Below are 20,738 nucleotides of genomic sequence, written 5' to 3' on the forward strand. Positions count from 1 at the left end.
TCTAGCTTATGATAAAGACATCACAAAATTTAAAAATTCAATAAATGATCCTTAAGCAACTGGTTTTCTATTTGGAAAAAAAAAAGGACAATGTTTAGTCCTCATTTCACAAGCTGATGAGAATAAGTTACAGACTAATTAAAGAGTCACAAAATTAAACCATAAAAATATTAGAACAAAATCAATCTTAATCTAATAAATTTAACTTCATAAAAATAGACACATCATATAAAATTAAAAGATACACCAAAAGCTGGGGACAATACTTTTCACAAATATAAGAAATTAGTATCTTTATTTTTCTTAAAGAGCCAATAAAATTAAAAAATAAGACAAACTTCGCAAAAACCTAAATCTTCAGTATAAAAATGGGCAAGGGAAATAAACAGAAAACGAAAATGGTTAAGAAACATACTTCCTAATAATCAAAGTAATTCAAATTAAAGAGAGACTTCCTGCCTATCAGACAGGGCCCCTCATAACTACAGATGAATGCATAAATTGGCACAGCCTTTCTGGAAAACACTATTGAGATATACACCGACAGCCTTAAACATGTTCTGGCTTTTGAGTTAGTAATTCTGTCTCCCCTGGAATTTAATGCAACTTTATTTATAACAGGGAAAAAAATGAAATAATCAAAATATTTAACACAGAAATGTTAAATTCTGATATATTCATATAAAAAACATTGTGCCAATGTTAAAATAATATTTTTAAAAGTTTAATGACCTGAAAAATGTTTAAGATACACTATAAGTGAAAAAAGCAGAATAAACACCATCATATTCTATCACAATTTTGGGATAACTGTACAAAACATATAGATTTTAAATACTGAAAGGAAATATAATAAAATCTTAGCAATAATTTTCTTTATAATTATTTAAATTTATTTTTACCTTTCTGTATATTTTGAAGTTTCTATAATAAATAAGTGAGAGGAGATGCTGTATTTTAAATAAATAAATAATATAACTATAAAAATGTTTCCTGGCCAGGCACAGTGGCTCACACCTTTGGGAGGCTGAGGTGGGCAGATCGCTTGAACCTAGCCATTCAAGACCAGCCTGGGCATCATGACAAACTCTCATCTTTACCAAAAACTGCAAAAATTAGGTAGGTGTGGTAGCATTCCCTTGTAGTTCAAGCTACTTAGGAGGCTGGGGTGGGAGGATCAATTGAGCCTGGCAGGTCAGGGCTGCAGTAAGCTGTGATAGCCACTGCACTCCAGCCTGGGCAACAGAGTAAGACCCTATCTCTCAAATAAACAAATAAATTATTTCCTGGCACCAACATGCGCAGGATCTCCACTGAAAAAGTTAATTGTTGCAATAAGTAATTTGTAGATAAAATCCTGATGATACATTAGCACTGCCTTCCATCTTTCTTTCATTTCTTTTTTTGAGACAGAGTCTCACTCTGTCACCCAGGCTGGAGTGCAGTGGCGCGATCTTGGCTCACTGCAACCTCTGCCTCCTGACTTCAAGCAATTCTCCTGCCTCAACCTCGTGAGTAGCTGGGACTACTGCTGTTTGCCACCATGCCCGGCTAATTTTTTTGTATTTTTTACTAGAGTTGGGGATTCATGGTGTTAGCCACGTTGGTCTCAATCTCCTGACCTCGTAATCCGCCCGCCTCGGCCTCCCAAAGTGCTGAGATTACAGGCGTGAGCCACTGTGCCCAGCCACCTTCCATCTTTCTTATACACCTTTGGTTCAGAACTTCACACAGGCAAATAGTGTATGGAACAGATACTTCACTAGGACAACTCCGGTGGGCCAGCCAACAAGAGCACTATCTCTTAACATAATGAATAACCATGTACAGACACCATAACAAACCACAAACAACTCAACGGTAATGGTATTTCCATGATAGATTTGCCGGCTCAGAAAGCCTTCAATCAAGACCACCTACTTATGGCCCACAAACCACAAGGTGAAAGCAACTGCTGAAATAATCTATAAACTGACAACTCTCGTATGAAGAGCCCCAAATCCCATGCCCAGGCTCCTAAGTGTCCCTCCCCATTCCCTGCTTGTTTCCTCTGGCAGGATGTTTTATAGTATGTTCATTTCCAACCCAGCTAATAAAGGAGCTCTTTAAAGTTTAGAAAAACACTGCTTATTGGGTTCCTGGGTCCAGCATGTGTGCAATACATAAATAAGCAAAGAACACATGTACGGTACCTTCCCAAGGCTGTGTTGGCTTGGCAGAATTCTCCCCACTCATTAAAACAACAAAAGATGCAGCTGCTCGAACTGTAGCCTGCCATGTTGACATGGCAACGGGTGGCTCCTGGCATGGAAAAAGGGCCCTGTTGTTTATGGGAGATCCCACAGTATAAACACATGGCCTGCAGAAGAGAGACAAAGAAAGGGGGAGAATCTTTAAAATGAGTTGTCACTTTTCTCACCACCAAGGTAGTAAAGGTTAAGTTGAGCTTTCAAAGAAAACATTTGAAACTTTGCAGTTGACTGGTTTCAGAGTATTTTGAACTGAAGCTGCCAAGGGCTGGCTATGTGAATAGCTGAGTGGTTATTTCTCTCAAACGAATTTCTGAAATATGTAAAAAGAGTTGTTTTTTTGCAGGAGAAAAATATTTTTTTGGATAAAGTTTTACATCCTAGTCTGCCAAGTTATAATTTATATTACCCTTGCCCCCTCCCCTCAGGCCCTGATGCCTTCAAAAGAAAAGTTTGAGAGACATTCTTACAAACCTTTTGGAAAGCATTCTGGAAAAGAAAATATGTTTGGAGATCACGGAGATATTAATGCTTGGAAAAACAAGCTGGTGGTCTCAGTATCCAGGGCTGGCAGGCAGATACCCCCAATCTTGGAAACCACCACCTCAAATGGAACCCTTGTGGGAATCCTTGTGTGAAGGCCAAGAACAGGGGTTGGCATATAAACAGGACTGTGGGTCACAACAAGGAGGCCTGTGATGGGAAAGCCAAGGATGCAGAGTTGTAACCACAGTAAGCATGCAAAACCAGTTGACATGGCCTCAGGACTCATTCTGCCATTAGTCCTAATGGGATCAGAAAGTACAATCCCATCCAAACCAAGAAAAATCCCTCCCATGATAAAGTCATGGTTGATAAAGATGGAAAAGATCCTCAAGATCAAAGGGATCCACTCTTGACACAACAGAATCGGAGGAACAAGACTGACTCCTCAGAAAAAACTTAGGAAAATGTTTCCACTTTGTTTTGCAGTTATGACAAATACATAGTTTGGGTCAGCTTGACTTATAACATAAATGAATAGAGCAAAGCACTACTTCTTTTGGATAAACTGGTTTTCCTTTTTCATTAACGTCATTATAATTAAGCATTTATTGTGTTCACACAACGTGCAAGAAAAATCAGAACGATGGTTCGACTCTTATCAGTCAGGGTCTTGTGTGGAAAACAGAAACCAGTCTAGGTCTTAACAAACAGGTAATTCAACCTTCGAAATGAGTTATACAAACGATAGAAGAGCTGAGAAACCAATTAGAAGACAGTAGGACAACCCAGGGATTAGCTGCAGCAGTAATCAGCTGTGACTCCTCAGACTGGAGGAGCTGGTTGTTACTGGGTGTTACTGGGTTATACGGCAGGAGTCATCTGGCAGAAGCCAGAGTCACAGTGGGGACGGTCCAGGGGGAGCTGGGACCAGAGGAGACTCAGCCACACTGGAGCTGCCGAAGGAAACAGGAGGAGGAGAAACAACTTACTTCCAGCCAACTCCTGCTTTCAAATCTTCCACCAGTGGCCCCCACTGGCCAAACCTAGCAGGAAGCCAGGAGACTAGAGAATCTAGGAAATGAAGTTCCTCGTCATTTAGAGAAGGTCATGATAAGAGCACAAAATGGATCTCAGAGCAAACAGGCAGCTGCTGTACGCTTATCCCACAAGTATACATGCCATGATAACGCGAAGGTTTGACGTGGGGCGGGGAAGATTAGAAAGTCTAAACACCGCCAGGCGCGGTGGCTCATGCCTGTAATCCCAGCACTTTGGGAGGCCGAGGCGGGTGGATCACGAGGTCAAGAGATCGAGACCATCCTGGTCAACATGGTGAAACCCCGTCTCTACTAAAAATACAAAACATTAGCTGGGCATGGTGGCACGTGCCTGTAATCCCAGCTACTCAGGAGGCTGAGGCAGGAGAATTGCCTGAACCCAGGAGGCGGAGGTTGCGGTGAGCCGAGATCGCGCCATTGCACTCCAGCCTGGGTAACAAGAGCGAAACTCCCGTCTCAAAAAAAAAAAAAAAAAAAAAAAGTCTAAACACCTTTGTACCAGCTGGGCTGCCAACTTATCAAGTGACTGTGGGGAAGTTCCTCAACTTCTGAGTCACAGGTGACATGGGTATTGGGCTGGTGAAGTGGGAAGCAAGAAGTGACTTCTATTGTCTGTTCTGTTCAACAAGCACCTCATTTGCCTAGTACAACTCTGTGTTGTGGGTCTTCTCTTGCCTGCACAGCGAACAAATCCTCCCCAAACGACTGGCTTGCCAGGATGTTGCTCTCCTCCGTACCAGGTTGTGTTGGAGGCCATGCTGGCATATTATTACACATTCCACTTGTGCCCTTAGGTATGTGGCCCCCAGGGCTGCCTCCATCAGCTTCCACACCTCTTCCCCAAAGCAACAATCGGATCTGAGATGAGGTCAAATCTGAGAAGCACGGGAGAGGAAGAATCAGGACTTAGTAAGTGATTTGCTGAAGAAGAGGGAGAAGGAAAGGAAGGCTTTTCTGAGGAGGCAGCTGCCAAGCTGGCCCCAATAACCCCTTCTTCCCAATATTTACATCCTTGTGTAGTCCCCTTCCATACTGTACCAGGTCTGTGTGCCCGAAGAGACCTATGCAGAGCCAACAGGCAGTTGCAGTATCCTCATCCTACAAGTATGCATGCCGTGATAATGCAAAGGTTTGACCTGGGACAGGGAGAGATCAGAAAGTCTAAACATTTTCTGATCAGGAGGACCAACAGGATACAGCAGAGGTGATGGCATGTCACTTCTGAGACAATTTTAAAATCTGTGGTTTTCTTAGACTATCTTTTCTCACTCTGTCCCCCATCATTCACTCTAGGTCATGAGTGTCAGGAATTCACTCGGGCAGCCTAGGGAGGCACCCACATGGTAAGAAACGGACACCTATGGCCAAGAGTCAGTGAAGAACCAAGGCCTGCAACAGCCACGCAAGTGAGTTTGAAAGAGGGTTCTCCTGGCACGCCTTGAGACACCTGCAGCCCTGGCCAGTAACCTTGCAGGATATCCTGAGCAAGAGACGCTGGCTAAGCTGCTCCTGGATTCCTGAGCCTCAGAAACTGTGAGAGATAATAAGTGTTCATTCTTTTAAGCTGCTAAATGTGGGGGTGATTTGCTATGCAGCCACAGTTAACAGAATTTTCTGAGGTTTCTGCCTCAAGAGGTAAGATGGATGGTAAAGGTATTGGACAAGAAAGGAGGATGAGGGTGGATCCAAGGAGAAAGGTAGAGGGTATGCACCTGTTTAATTTGCTTATAAAGGGTTTCACATAAGCATATGACAGAAGACACTTTTATGGACCCTGAATGTTTTCCTAATCCCAAACGGTGTAGTGTCCATGAACAGGTTTAAATGTCTAAAATCAGACCTACCTCAGAAAATTTGAAAATGATGATCTGATGAAGTGGAAAGTGTAGACACTGCGGGCATATATGAGTCAGTTAAATCTGAAAATGATGATTTGATGAAGTAGGAAGTGTAGCCATTGCAGGCATGTATGAGTCAGTTAAATTTGAAAATGATGATTTGATGAAGTAGGAAGTACAGATATTGCAGGCTTGTATGAGTCAGTTGATGAGGGGCAGTCCTTCCACTGACTGGATTAACGTCTACCATGTTATCACCATCCTTTCCTCCCCAGTTTGGTAGTTTGTCCTCTTTAGCTATCTAGTTCTCGACATTTTGTTCTACAATTTTGTCCTGATCCCTTCTGTCGTGCTCTTGAAAGCTCCTTCTGCCACTGTGCATCTGGGCACCTGATCCCTCCCATCAAGGGGGTTAGTTCCCTCGCCAGGCCCCCAGCAAGCTCTCGCCTCCACCCTCCCCAGTGTCCTCACAATTCTCTATCCCCACCCTGCTCTTTCCATGGCTGGGCAACTTTTCTGCTAAAGTCTAACCTTCTTTTCCGGCTTCCACTTGGTATTCAGAGCTGTAACTCTGAACGTGTAGATCAAGTTAGCAATCTAAAAGACACGCCCCATAAATATACCCGTATCTGATATGAGAATCAATCACTTTCTTATTGGAACGCTTTCATAAGCAGTAAAACAATCACATAAGAGGGAAGTCTTAGGGTAGGCACCTCCTGAAAATGTAACTTCTCTTTGTGCTCCCAGACTACTCTTTTCTTGGCCTTTTTCACTTCCTCAGCTGCAGGCTCACTCCTCCCTTCCCAACATGCCCAAGCCAAACACTAGGGACCTACAAGTCTATCATCAATGGCCTTTTGCTCTCTTACAAGCTGATATCCTATTCACGATGTCTGACATCACAGTGCAAACCTGAAATCAATTTAGTTAGGTAACTATATTTTAACAGTGTGAAGGTTTTATCTTCTGAATAAAGCTCTACTGGTGGAATTTTGATCATCTACCAGCAAGTGGAGGATGGGTGGACATGGGGCCTTCCCAGTCATGAAATCATACCCACTACATAGTGATTCCAGACTAAAGATGGCCCCCATTATGCACACATTCAAATGAGAACTATATGGAGGGCCGATTCCCTGCTTACCCATCTGTGCCTCCCCTCCACAGAGGGCAGGATAATCTATGTGTTTATAAACAGGCTCTGCAGTTATCTGAATGTGTAAACACAGAAATAAATGCAGCTGTGTTTATTTGACACGAATAGCCTTGCACCTTGGCCATGTTGCTAAAATGCTCATGGGATAGATGTGCAGGCACCAGCCTGAAATCCTCCAATGCTTATACCTTCATCATTTTCAGATCGAGTAATTCCTTCCAGCACAGCAAGGAAAACTCTCTTACCAAGGTTCATCTCACATGCCTTGGGATACCCAACTGTAGGAGATATTCCTTCGGGAGCCCAGATTGCACAGGCATTGTGGAATGAGAGAACAGTGAAAATCAGAAAGAAGAGAAGAGGGTAAGACAGGGTGAGACACAGGTCCAAGGCTTGCTGCCATTAAAGAACTTCTAAATTGAGGAAAAACTTGTCAGACTAACAAGTACTTCAGCTTCTGGCTATATGTTTCTGCATTTACAGAGTGGTCAAATGAGGATGAGACACATTAACTCTGCCTTTCAGACTCACGTGCTAGTCTTAAGGAGCCATCCATGCAAACTTGTAAGGGATTGCTTAAAACCATAGATTTTCTTTTTTTTTCTGTTGACTACTATACACATTTGTCTTTTCTCAACCAGGAGAAAAAGGGGGTTGTTTTTCGTTTAAAATGTTTTAAGTTCCACTACAGTCCATCAAGTCACCCTTTTCCTGACCCCTGGTTGTTACTGTTAGGTGACTGGGGAGAAGGCTGCCAGAAGTAGGTCAGAGGTAATGAGCCCCCGATGGCCCCGTATGTGGCTTGATGAGGCCCTGACCTGATCTCCGGAGGGTGGGCCACAGATGTGACAGTTTAGGGCGTCAGAATATTTTGTAAGTTTCTGAGGGTTACAAGGTCTTCAGGCCACCTCCAATTCCTTTCCACCTTTTCTCCTTTCTGCACTAATCTTTTTGATAACTCCATGTTCTCATTAGACCTAGATTACAGTCTCCATTACAGGTGAGCAACCCTCTTGCTTTCTTGTGCCACAAAGAGCCAGAACTACTAAAAGAAGTGTTTAGCTATGACTCACTCTCTTTCTCTCCTATACACACATGCACCTCTTCCTTATTATTATTCTGCTTTTCTACTTCCTAGCACAATTACCAAAACCAGAATTCATCAATCATATTGAATACATGGCAGGTCCATGGAGAATGCTGCTTTGACTCAGAAAGACAGATTTTATGTAAAGTCAAAACGGACAAGGCTCCAAATGGCTTTGAGTCAGAAATTCATCACTTCTTCACCAGAGATGTTTTGGGTACAAAACAGGCAAGCTGTTTGTAAAGGCAAAGACAGTTATTTCTCATCTGGAAGTCCTTGTGGGCATAGGATTGTGTACGTAGAAAAAAATCTTGAGATGCTCTCATGGAATCTTCTTGTTTTACAGATGAGGAAATGAAGACCTGTAAGGTGACTTATCTGAAATCACACAGCTAGTTACCACACAGCTTTCACTAGTACTAGGTCTCCTGACTTTCACCATTGAGCTTCTTTTGAACACAGGATGTTCTTGGTCCTACAGGGCATGGTGATTTGTTATTTTCTGTCGATGCTTTGTTACTTATTTCTTGTTCAGTTGATTATGTTGGTTACTTGTTGAGACTGAGACAGTCCATCCTTGTATTTTCTTCCATGGTGACTCAACTGGGATTCTGGGAAATAGAGGTACACACAGCCTGGGCAGCAAAGGGAGAAAGAAGCTAAAAAACGACCCTTCCAAGCATTTGCACTCATGATTCCTACTCTGCAGTCACACAATGGTATCACAGAATTAACGTGTATTCTACTTCAGTTCTCATAAATTTTGCATTGGTTTCTTGAAGAAAGTAAGGGAAAAAAAGATGCTAATTGTGGAAATGTTCCTCTTAGACCTGAGATCTCTCCTAAAACATCTTCTGCTCATTCTTTTTTTTTTTTTTTTTTTTTGAGACAGAGTTTCGCTCTTGTTACCCAGGCTGGAGTGCAATGGCGCGATCTCGGATCACCGCAACCTCCGCCTCCTGGGTTCAAGCAATTCTCCTGCCTCAGCCTCCTGAGTAACTGGGATTACAGGCACGCACCACCACGCCCAGCTAATTTTTTTTTTGTATTTTTAGTAGAGACGGGGTTTCACCATGTTGACCAGGATGGTCTCGATCTCTCGACCTCGTGATCCACCCACCTCGGCCTCCCAAAGTGCTGGGATTACAGGCTTGAGCCACCACGCCCGGCCTCATTCTTTTTTTAAATTGTAAAACTTTCCTTTAGAGTGACATATATAATAATGAAACTAATTCAGTGGGAGTAGAGGGGGGAAGAACATGTTTTAACATCTGGTTTTGATACTCCAAACTAAAAATACTCCCAAAGTCTACATCTTCCCTGGCCCAATGGCTGAGCAAGAAATATAACAGAAAAAAAGTAGTTCTCCTTAGTATTTTGCTAACTTCATCCCAGTCTGGTCTAAAACAAACAAAAAATCACAGTGCTTTACAAAAGTTTAAATTTTAATATTATTTTATCTTATAATGTATTTTCCCAGTTAGTTTTCTTATCTTTAACAAAAATTCAAATGGCTGTAGTTTTTCTAATAAATTTCCTATATGTAACCGAATTTTCCACCATTCAACTCAAATTCAGTGATGTCATCAGCTTAAGCTCAGACCTCTTAAACCACTTGGTGGCTTCCACAACTATTATAATTATTCTAATGAAAAAGAGAATGGGTTACCATAGAGGATGCTTTGGGTTTAATAACATTTTCTTCAGGGGAATGGAAAAAAATGTTAAAAATACAAAGAAAATGAAGAAAACACATACACTTTGAATAAAGGTTTCCATTTTAAAAGTTTATTTCTTAGGTATACTGAAGATCTGTAATTAAAAACATATTAATTCCCATTCCTTTCTTGAAGCTTGGCAAGAACACCTTTACACAACTCTTGACCCTGTCTTTGTTCTCATCAAAGTATTTTTAAAGGGCACACAGACCTGCACACCACAGGAAAGTAAACATCTTTTCCAAGAAGCACGTTGTATCAGATTATTATAAATGTGTTCCTTCCGTCAGTCATTTTTAAATGTCATCTACAATCCAGTTTCTGAATGTTGGAGGTGAGAAGGATTTCAGTTCAGGAAATGGCACAACCCACAAATGGTTAAACTAAGGTAGTAAAACTGAGTTTTCTACTTCCAGATATTTCATATTAGAAAAACAATAAGGATGAAACTATTGATAATTATTCAGAAGAAATACTGTTTTATAGCTTCAAATATATTTTCTTTTCCAGAGAACCCTGTCACATGGTAAAGTGGGAAAACAGCTTTTACAAAAGAGATTTCAGGGTAGAAAGATAGTGATCTCTTTCCAAATCTGAAATTATCTTTTTAATAATTTTTTTTGATACAGTGTCTCACTCTGTTGCCCAGGTTGGAGTGCAGTGGCACAAACGTGATTCACTGCAGCCTTAACCTCTCTGGGCTCAAGTAATATTCCCACCTCAGCCTCCCGAGTAGCTGTGACTACAAGCATGTGCCACCACGCCTGGCTAATTATTTTTTTTATAGAGAAAGGGTTTTGCCATGTTGCCCAGGATGGTCTTGAACTCCTCGGTTCAAGCTAATCTCCTGCCTCCATCTTCCAAAGTGCTGGAATTACAGGCATGAACCACCATAAACTTTTTATATTAAAACAGTTTTGGTTTTAAAAATTGAAAAGATAAGGCTGGGCACAGTGGCTCATGCCTGTAATCTCAGCACTTTGGGTGGTTGAGGTGGGAGGAATGGTTGGGCCCAGGAGTTCAAGACCAGCCTGGGCAACATAGTGAAACCCAATCTCTACAAAAATACGAAAATTAGCTGGGTATAGTGGTATATACCTGTAGTCCCAGCTACCCAGGAAGCTGAGATGGGAGAATAGTTTGAGCGCAAGAGGTCAAGGCTACAAACATATTTTCTTCTACAGAGAACCCTGCCACATGGTAAAGTGAGAAAACAGCTCTTACAAAAGAGATTTTCAGGGTAGAAAGAACTTGGTGAATCAAGTTCATGCCACTGCTCTCCACCCTAGGCAAGACCCTATCTCATAAAATAATAATAAAACAAAAAATAAAAATCACAAAGATAATACACAGAGTTCCCATACACTCCACACTCAGTTCTCCCTATTATCGTCATCCCATATTAGTATACTTGTCAAAAGCAGTAACCCAATATTGGTATAGTAATACACACTTCATTCAGCTTTCTTTAGTTTTTCCTGAATGTCTTTTTTCTGTTTCCGGATACTACATTACATTTGAGACACAGCCATGCTCTGTTGCTCAGGCTGGAGTGCAGTTGCACAAACATGACTCACTGCAGCCTGACCTCCTGGGCTCAAGCGATCTTCCCACCTCAGCCTCATCCAGCTATTGTTTTGTATTTTTAGTACAGATTGAGTTTCGCCATGTTGGCCAAGCTGGTCTTGAACTCCTGGCCTCAAGTTATCTGCCCACCACGGCCTCCCAAAGTGCTGGGATTACCAGTGTGAGCCACTGTGCCCAGCCAGGATACCACATTGCTTTTAATCATCATGTCTCCCAGGGCTCCTCTTGACGGTAGCAGTTTCTTAGACTTTATGCTGACCTTATTCATTTTGAGAAGTGCTGATCACGTATTATGTTTTATGTCCCTTGACTGGGATGTACCTGATGCTTTTCTCATGATTAGACTGGGGTTAAGAGCTTTTGGGAGGAAGACAACAAAGATGCCATTTTCATCATATACCAGAGAAAAAACTACCCACATAAATTATCACTGTTGATGCTGACCTTGATCATCTTGCCGAGGTAGTACTGTCATATTTCTCTAGTGTAAAGTTACTTTTTTCTCCCTTTCCATTCTGTTCTCTTTGGAAGGGAGTCACTCACTGTGTAGTCCACAATTCAGGAGTGAGGTGTTATGCCCCACCTCCTTGAGGATAGAACATGCCCACAACTAACTCAGAATTCTTTTGCACCGTGGATTTGTCTATTCTTCATCACTTGTTTGTTTATTCAATCATTCTTTTACATCAGCTTGGACTAATGGCTATTTATTTCACATTTTGGGATGTCATTTGAAACTGCTTGATATATTTTGTTGCTTAGCTTTGGCCATGAGGAGTCTTTCAGACAGCCCCTTGTCTCTCTGGCATACCCTAATCACTCTGGGTTGTTGCTCCTGCTGTTTGAGGACTTCATTACTTTCTGGCATTACAAGATGCTCCAGACTCATCTTATATGTTTCCTGCTGCTATCCTGGCCATTTCTCCAAGAAGCACTAGTTCTCTTTATCGGAGAATGGTATCAGAAACTAAGATCTGGATGCTAGGTGTGCTTACTTCTAAGACCCTCTCAGCTGACAAGCCAAGATATAGTGTGTGTGTATATATATATAAATACATATATATACACACTAACATATTAGTGCATATACATACACACACTAACCCTTGGGAACACACATATCTGTAATTATTTCCATATGCAACCATCCATATCTATATTAAGCTATTTTATTTTGATACTCATAAGTTTTTTTTTTTTTTTTCCAAGATTTGTGTTTGTTCTTTTTATTTTTATTGCATTTTAGGTTTGGGGTACATGTGAAGAACATGCAAGATTGTTGCATAGGTACACACGTGGCAGTGTGATTTGCTGCCTTCCTCCCCTTCATCTATATCTGCCATTTCTCCCCATGCTATCTCTCCCCAACTCTCCACCTCCAATACTCATAAGTTTTATTCTCAGCTGGGATAGAGTGCAGGTGGGAAAGAGGAAAGCCACTTATGGAAATTAAAAGGAAAGATACCAATTTAGAGATTTTCTTATATTTCTGTCTAATCTCCTGTTAAAAACAGAAATTTATTGAGAGCTAATATAATAAATTTATGTTTTAAATGTACTCGAAAGTTTGCATACAATAAGTGACATGTGAACATCAAATTGAAAAAAAGTTGTTCTCTTTCTCATTTGAGACACGGATTTACCTGGGAACTTCCAGTCATTTTATTTAATTTTCTTACCTGTAAAATGAGAATAAAGAGCTTCTCATCCCAGCCAGAGAATTTATAGTGGGTATAACTGATAGTGTTCTGCCACTCAGGAACAAATATGTATAAATTATTTTAGTTTTAATAAAGGTAGACCCTGTCCCCCGGAGGAATCAGCTCTAGCTAATCAGGTTTTTCATGCAATTGTAAAATTTTATATTTTCACACAATTATATTCATAAAGTATTGTGATCCTGATAATTACTATTCATTTATATCACTAAGAAGTTATTTCTGTCTAGCAACCTGGCATTCCTTACTAATCGTGAAGTCCTTAGCATATCCAAACAGCTACCAGTACATCCTGAGGTTTATTCTGCAGTGCAAGGGAGAGTTGAGAGAGACCTGGTGCTCATTCACAAGACATTATCTTGACTATACATAAAATTCCCCACCCCAGACAATGAGAAAAAAGAGAAAATATCTTTCTAGGAATTGCTTTTTAAAATAATTTTTCTTGTCCTCAGAAGACTGCCCAAGTGGCATTAATACACTAACATATAATCCCAAACTTCCAAGCATACAGTTTAAACATCTGCTATGATCACATAGTTTACTGAATTACCGGAAAATGAGATATCAAGAGTAAATTTACCCTCTGAAGGAGCAAAATGTGCCCAAGGACCTCTTTAGTTTCTTTTTTTTTTTTTTTTTTTGAGGCGGAGTTTCGCTCTTGGTACCCAGGCTGGAGTGCAATGGCGCGATCTCGGCTCACCGCAACCTCCGCCTCCTGGGTTCAGGCAATTCTCCTGCCTCAGCCTCCTGAGTAGCTGGGATTACAGGCACGCGCCACCATGCCCAGCTAATTTTTTGTATTTTTAGTAGAGACGGGGTTTCACCATGTTGTCCAGGATGGTCTCGATCTCTTGACCTCGTGTTCCACCCACCTCGGCCTCCCAAAGTGCTGGGATTACAGGCGTGAGCCACCGCGCCCGGCCTAGTTTCTTTATAGAAACTGTCATTTATCTATAAGTCATTCCTGCTCAACATTTTTACATATCATTTAATTCACCAGTCTAATCTCTTCCTTTGCAGTGAGCACTCAGGAGAAAGTCATGTTTGAGGCCATAAATATTTCTTCCAAATACTTTCAATAGTTCCTTCTTCCTAATTATTCTAGTTCAAAAATGAAATATCTAGGAGTATAAAAACTACAATTTCCTAGTTAAATATTCAGAGATATTATATTGTTAAATCGTATTGAAATTCCCATCTTTAATAATTTCGAGCAAGTGTGAAGATACAATAAGAACACCTGTTTCATACTTTTCACAGTCTCAACAAAATATCTAATAAGTTAATCTATAAATCTATCACTATGCTTTTGTACTGATGTAAGTTTGTACCCACCCTGCAATTTCCCGATGGCTGCCTCAGACTCTAGCAGAAATAAGACAGGAAGCGAACTCATTCTGAGCAGGATAGGAGACCAGAACAGGAGGTAAGATTAGAGACAAGAAATAGATAATTAGAGGTCAAAGTCAAAGTGAGGCTTTAAAAATATTTCTCTACAAGGTATTTTGGGGATAAATTGAGGGAGATATGTAAGCAATTGCCGAAGACCACTGCTTCAGTTAAGGAAATTCAATGCTATAAAAGAAGGCTCTGAAACCCAGCTAACAGAGGTCAATGTTCATTCAAGCTCTGCAATAATTATCATATTGATTTACAGTACTTTAGCACAAATAGGTAATATACAGAGGAGTCAATAAAGTTTGATTTTTAAATTCTCAAATTAAAAAAATAGTAAGAACAACAATTATTGGAAGAAGGGCAATAAGAAAAAGACCAGATGGCTGCCTAAATACATCCTCCAGAAAACGATGCCTCATCAATTCCTTCTCCACGAACTGAAAACCAGGGGTCTTTCTGGTACCAAATACTAAGAATCACGGCCAACAAAGCCACTGTGTGGTCGCAGAGGATTGTCCGGCTCCTCAGAAACAGGTCTTTTGCATGCTTTGAGGGGGTTACACTATATGACAACTGACAAAGTCCAGGAAGGCACAGCTGCCAATAGACAGGTACAGTAAGAAAGTCAAAAAGCAGAGCTGGCTTTGTTTGAAAGCACTTTGCCAGGCTTCACATCAACCCAACTTCGCAGCAGTCTAGTCTCTCAAGGGACTATGAAGGAACGTTAAGCAAGTATTCACTTAGAGACACATCACTCCCATCTACAGCACTCCAAGTCACTAGCAGAGATCTCAATGGAGACTGAGGCTCCGGATTCCATCATTAAGCTTGCCTTTCAATCTCTTAACTTAGAAATACAAGGGCTTAATAATCTTTTCATCCTGACTTAAGGGAGCTAATCCTATTATGGGTTTAGCATGCCTGGGAATTTACCTGCTTCATTGTAGGTCTAAGGATTTGAGGCTACTTAGGTAATGTCACAGAATACACACAAGCATCTCTGCAGAACTGGTCTCATGTTTGAAAGCATCCCTGCAGTGTACAAGATTAAGAGACACAGGGCTGAGAAGCACTCGGATAACCTACCTGTCACTCTGGTCTGAGGTCCATGTGACTGATCGCCCTTCGGGTTTAGTTTTGTACCATATTCTGATAGCATGAGGAAAGTCAGTAGCTGTCTGAGCCCCTGTCTTTCTGATCTGTAAGCTCCAACGGTCAGTGTCAAAGAGGAGTTCTCCACAGCCAGGAGCCTGGCTGCAGCAAGCATAATAGTCTAACTGCTCCCTCCAACAATCTGCAGGTAAAGTCACAAGTTCACGTACAATCTGATTCCTGAGCTCCTCAGAAACAACCGTGAGCTTGGGAGACCTTGTAAATTTTTCCATACCTGGCACAGCAGCAACATCCACCTCCTCGACTTTTAACACAGATAAATCACAGCAGTCCAACACTAGCAAAAAATCCTCATTCCCATGATTCCCTGTGTCACAGCAGTACTTTGAGCTAGAAATCCCAGAAGCATGTTCCTGGTTGTCATGGTTACCATCTTTATCAGAAGTATCTTTTTCACCTTTACTACAGATTGCAAAATCATTATATTCCATTTCAGATGAGAAGGTCCTTGCATTTGTCACAGAAACATGGCAGGGTTCAGGCATCCCAAATTTGCAGGCTTTGTTTGACTCTGATTGGCAGGCTTCCTCGATGGAGCTGTTCTGTTTCTTGAATCTGTTTCCATCCTCGAGGAAAAGCACTATGGTTCCCTCCATGACTTGACTTTCAAAATCCACATCCAAATCCAGTACATAGTGCTTCACAAGTATGTGGCTGGTGTTGGCCATGAGAGGCAGGTCATCTCTGGCAGGGTCCAGCTGTATGTCCATGATGTGGTTTATTGTTTGAGAGGCTGGTTAAAATCTCAGATGGGGGTTTCCTATCTGCCTTAATCTTCCAGAATCATAAATAGCTGTTTATTTTAAAAAAAAAAAACTGATGTCACAGATTATGGTTCCACAACTTTCAGTCTCCTGGCAAAGAAGGAAAGCATAATTAGACAAAATTCCAAATAAGACCTAAATGCTCCTGCGAGTGCTGCTCCTGCAAGTTGACCACCATCCTTAAATAACCCTCCAAGTGGTAGGTGCTCATGGCTAGAAGGCTCATTAATTTTTTTTTATTGACATGAAAGAAATCTGCATTATGGGTTTCTAAAAATATTTCAATTACCAACTGAATGGCATGGGCCTCCACAAAGCCAGAAGCAGCATGCTCCAATGAGAACTGTCCTTCTTTTAGAAAAGAGCAATTGTTATACAAAAGTGTAACCAAGCATCGCTGTGCCTCTAGTCTTAAAAGATATTAAATGCATCCCTTCTAATTTTGTGCATCAAAAGATAAGTGATTGTTTTTCCACTGTGATTCCAAGTAACAAGTGTGAATGAAAGCTAAATGGCCCCATACATTTTATTCTTTGAGAGTAATAATTTAATACATACAATGTAACTCCAGGGATTAATGTACTTTTCACATTAGAACTGCTCTCATATCAGCACTTCCAGTAAATTACAGGAAAATGAGCCAATTTACCAGGAGTGCATTCTAAGTATTCCTTTGAGATTGTTCATGGAGATTTTTCAAATTTATAGTTAAATACTCAAGGTATATCATTACATCTTAATAGCTGAAAACCCATTAACATTCTGGATAATAGCCTTCTGTGGCAAACAAAAGGTCTTCTCACTTGAAAAAAAAAGCATGCAAATACCTATAAAAGGAAGGAGAGAAATTAAAATGTAGAAACAGATGTTACAATAAAATGCGCAAGTTCTTCATAAAAGTTCTGAATCAAAATGTATTCTTACTGTATACTAGCAATTTGGCTAAAAGAAAAATTATTTGAAATATTTCAGCCCCTGTTGTGTACCTAATTTCTTGCAGCATAGGCTGTTCTTTTTTATTCTTTTACCAAAACCAAAAAAGAAATGGCAGGGAAACGGAAAGAAAAACTCTAACAGAGTAGATATATTTAAAATGATTTTTGTATTTCTAAATATCAGGAGGCAATCTTTTAACAACTACAAAACATCATTACTTGCCGGAACTTTCAAGTCAATCAAGCCCTTCCTTTGTATCCTAACTGCTCCTCACTTCCCTGCCAGCTTTATCTGCATCTCTGCTAGACCCTTCTATTTCCTTTCCTTCCAGAATCTCATTCTAGGTTAATATTCCATTGATTTTCAGTTTCTACCTCTCCACAGACTATTTCCTCTTCAAAATCTCACCTAACCTGAAAAAATCCTGCCTCCTGCAGCTTGTACAATCCAGTTTCTAGCTACTTTTCCGGTAATGGAGACAACACCCCCTTGCTAGGTCCTCTAGCCAGAGGGCCCACTCAAAGCACTGCTTCCTGAAGAGAACTTGACTCTAGGCCTCTGTGCCTTCTGTACTAACCCATGTGCTGGACCTGGAGTGCAACTGGCTCCTACCTCCCACCTCCAACTGCCAAATCCTAGTCTTCCTCCATGTCCCAGTGGGTGCAACCACCTCCTAAAACCCTTCCCTGGTCCATGCTCCCTCTCCCACTGAACTATATGTGGTACACTTTCAGTGCAATAGGAGTGGAGAGAAATCAAAGATGCAAAGAATAGTTTGAATTTACTTTATGGAGAAGCTGGTATTTCCCTTGGTCCTAGAAAAGTCAATGGGCACAGGAGATAAACCAGAGTATTTTCTGTCCTGTCATTTTGAAAAATAACCTTCGATAAAGCCGTTGGCTATTTCTCTGTAATGAGAAACAGTGATGTTAAAACTTCATTCTGAGGATGGCTGTGGCTGCTAACATACTGTATTTTGTCGACTGGGCATTTTTTTAAAAACGCAATTAAAAAAAAAAAAAAAAAAAAACCCTGAACACACACACAGAAGAAAAACCTCCATCAACTGAGACAAGGGTCAATTTAGTGGCTGGCTAAACTATCATATTTGGAGAAAAAGTTCAGCATTTACAATTATTTATTGTCCAACTCTAATGGATTCCTAAATTTACTTCTAAAAATCTGTATAATTTACGCATAAAATACATTCTACAGAGCAGTTCTCACTACTTTTGTTCCGGGTGGCAGAGAATGAGGCTGCCCTAAGGCCCTATCCACTCAAGCCTGTTAGCAGAACCAGTCATGAAAAGTGGTGGCTGCCTCTCCAGCAGCTAACCACTGCTGCCTCTAAAATCGGTATACTACGTGGTATGTGTTTTAAGTGACAAAACGTTTGTCACTCTGACAACAATCCACTGGTTTTCTTTAGTGGATTCTTTTGCATACTCTCCACAGAGGAAACTCTACAACTTTTCTTTTGACTTTGCAATTCCATGCTTGCTGACTCATTCTCAGCGGATGATTTGGCCCCCTGCTTTGCTGAGATAATTCTGAATCTCTGTTCAATCATACCTCAAAGTATCTCTAGTTCTTCGTAAGTATTACCTTCTCTTAATTCAGAGGGAACAATATCCCTTCTCACTAAAGCTTACTAAGCTTATTCCACCCCAATGCATCCCAACTTTTGGGGTTTTTAGAGAGCTAAATAAATAACCCACTTTTCTCTCATCCAGATTCTGAATGTAGTGAGACATAAGATGAAGACACGGCAAAGGCAGACGAAAATATCACCACTACTGCTGAAGAAGGCTCAACTGGAGACCACGGCTTGCTGTGAGCGCCAAAGGTACCTGGACACTGAATCCCAAATTTAGCTTTATCCACATGGTCACAGGCAATGCTGGATTAAGTTATAGTTTCCAGAAGGGGAGGTGGCCTCCCTCAGGTAAGACTTAAGGCCTGGAGGGAGAGAAAAGAATGGCTCTCTGTGGTCAGGATTGCTGCCCAAAAGCAGAAGCGAGATGAGGAGAGGACAATCAGTTTTTTCTTCTCGGATTTACCAAATTAAGTCACTCCACTTCCCTTAGCATAACAGCACCGGGACCAGGACTATTACACTGACTGAACTCCCCCAACATGAAGGAAGCATCAGAAGTGGGGAAGAAATATTCTCTCAATACCATCCCCCTCCACTTCCTTGAACCCTGTTCCATTTGACACTTTACTCTTGACAACATTTTCTCCCCCTCAATGATTACACCCTATTCTGAACATTCAAACACCCCTAGGGTTGTGGGTTCAAGCCATCCTCCTCCTCAGCCTTCCAAGTAGCTGGAACCATAGGTGCATGCCACCACATTCATCTAACTTCTTAAATTTTTGTAGAGACGAGGTCTCACCATGTTGCCCAGTTGGTCTGGAACTCCTCAGTTCAGGCGATCTGCCCACCTCAGCCTCCCAGAGTGCTGGGATTACAGGTGTGGGTCACTGCACCCAGCCCTGGGGTTGCCATCTTTAAAAGCAATCAACAACTTCATTTGGCCTACTTTAAATCATCTTTATTTTATTGAACTTTGGAGCTGAAGAATTCCTTAGGGCTCACTCAATCCAACTCTCTAATTTTACAAATGAAGACAGAGTCCCAGAGAGGCAAAGCAATTTGCTCAAGGTCACCCATTTCTTTTTGCTTGCCACAAACAGAACATTTTCCACCTGCTGATGGTTTTCCTCGGAATTCTCATCTCCCAGGTCTCATGGCCATCTCCTTCATATTGTCTAAGTCATGAATCAAATGTCACCTCTAAGTCTCTCTTCCATAGCTTCCTTTGATCTTCTTTATCTTCTTCAAGCTATGCAGGTTAGTAACCAATTCTTATTTTAATAGTTTTGGGGGGCAAAGGAGAACTTTTAAGCTAGCCCCCGAAGATTCTGAAGAGCACCGTAACTTTTGCATGGTTTCCAACCTAAATGATGTATACTTCTATTAAGTTGTTACTTATTTGACTATGTCCTACTTGTCTTAGATTCATGGATGACCTAAATCATCTTTCTCTCTGTAAGTACATAACACTCCCTGACGTCAATCAGGGTCACAGCCCCACATTTAGGGAAAAACTGAACTGCCTGTGGTTGCAAATGCAAGTATGTGGCCACCTTGCAAGACCTCGCTCAGCAAATGGAAATCCTATTTCTAAGCAGTCGGTTGACTTCAGCACTTTTGGCTATTATTGTGCTCCAATTCAAAATGCCAGCCTGTCTCACTGAAGCATTTTTCCGTTCTCTGTCATAAACCATAACATATAAAAGTTCCCCCTTATAAAAACCAATCATTTTCCAGTGGCTAACCGTTGCTGCCTCTAAAATAAGTGCGTTAAAAAAAAAAAAAAAGTAAAATAAGTGTGCTATGCAGTATTTATTTTAAATGCTTAAGTGATTGTCTCAGCAGCACCATTAAAGGCTTTGAAAGGATTAGCATACAGTAATATTTTTCTTAAGGGGGAAGAAGATCACATACTAAACAGAGCTATGGCACAAAGAAGAAATTGCTCTGCCATTCTCAGCCAT

At 41.0% G+C, this 20,738-nt stretch overlaps 1 protein-coding gene across 29 annotated transcripts in view; it reads right to left on the bottom strand.

Annotated features, from left to right (window-relative positions):
* Positions 1–20,738, bottom strand: part of AOPEP (aminopeptidase O (putative)) — a 375,128-nt gene that overhangs the window by 324,327 nt on the left and 30,063 nt on the right. For 21 of the 29 annotated variants that reach the window (XR_012516704.1, XR_012516705.1, XM_039474659.2 and 18 more), the window contains 2 exons: positions 15,388–16,328; positions 2,193–2,359 (listed from right to left, as the gene is read on the bottom strand). Coding sequence is in view for 27 of the 29 variants with exons in the window: in XM_039474659.2 (XP_039330593.1) it covers positions 2,193–2,359; positions 15,388–16,184 (964 nt within the window). In the remaining 2 variants the exon portion in view is untranslated. The other 8 variants (XM_074395624.1, XM_074395621.1, XM_074395614.1 and 5 more) reach the window with 5 other exon arrangements.

The sequence above is a fragment of the Saimiri boliviensis genome, chromosome 2 (genome assembly GCF_048565385.1).
Source record: "Saimiri boliviensis isolate mSaiBol1 chromosome 2, mSaiBol1.pri, whole genome shotgun sequence".
Classification (NCBI taxonomy): domain Eukaryota; kingdom Metazoa; phylum Chordata; class Mammalia; order Primates; family Cebidae; genus Saimiri; species Saimiri boliviensis.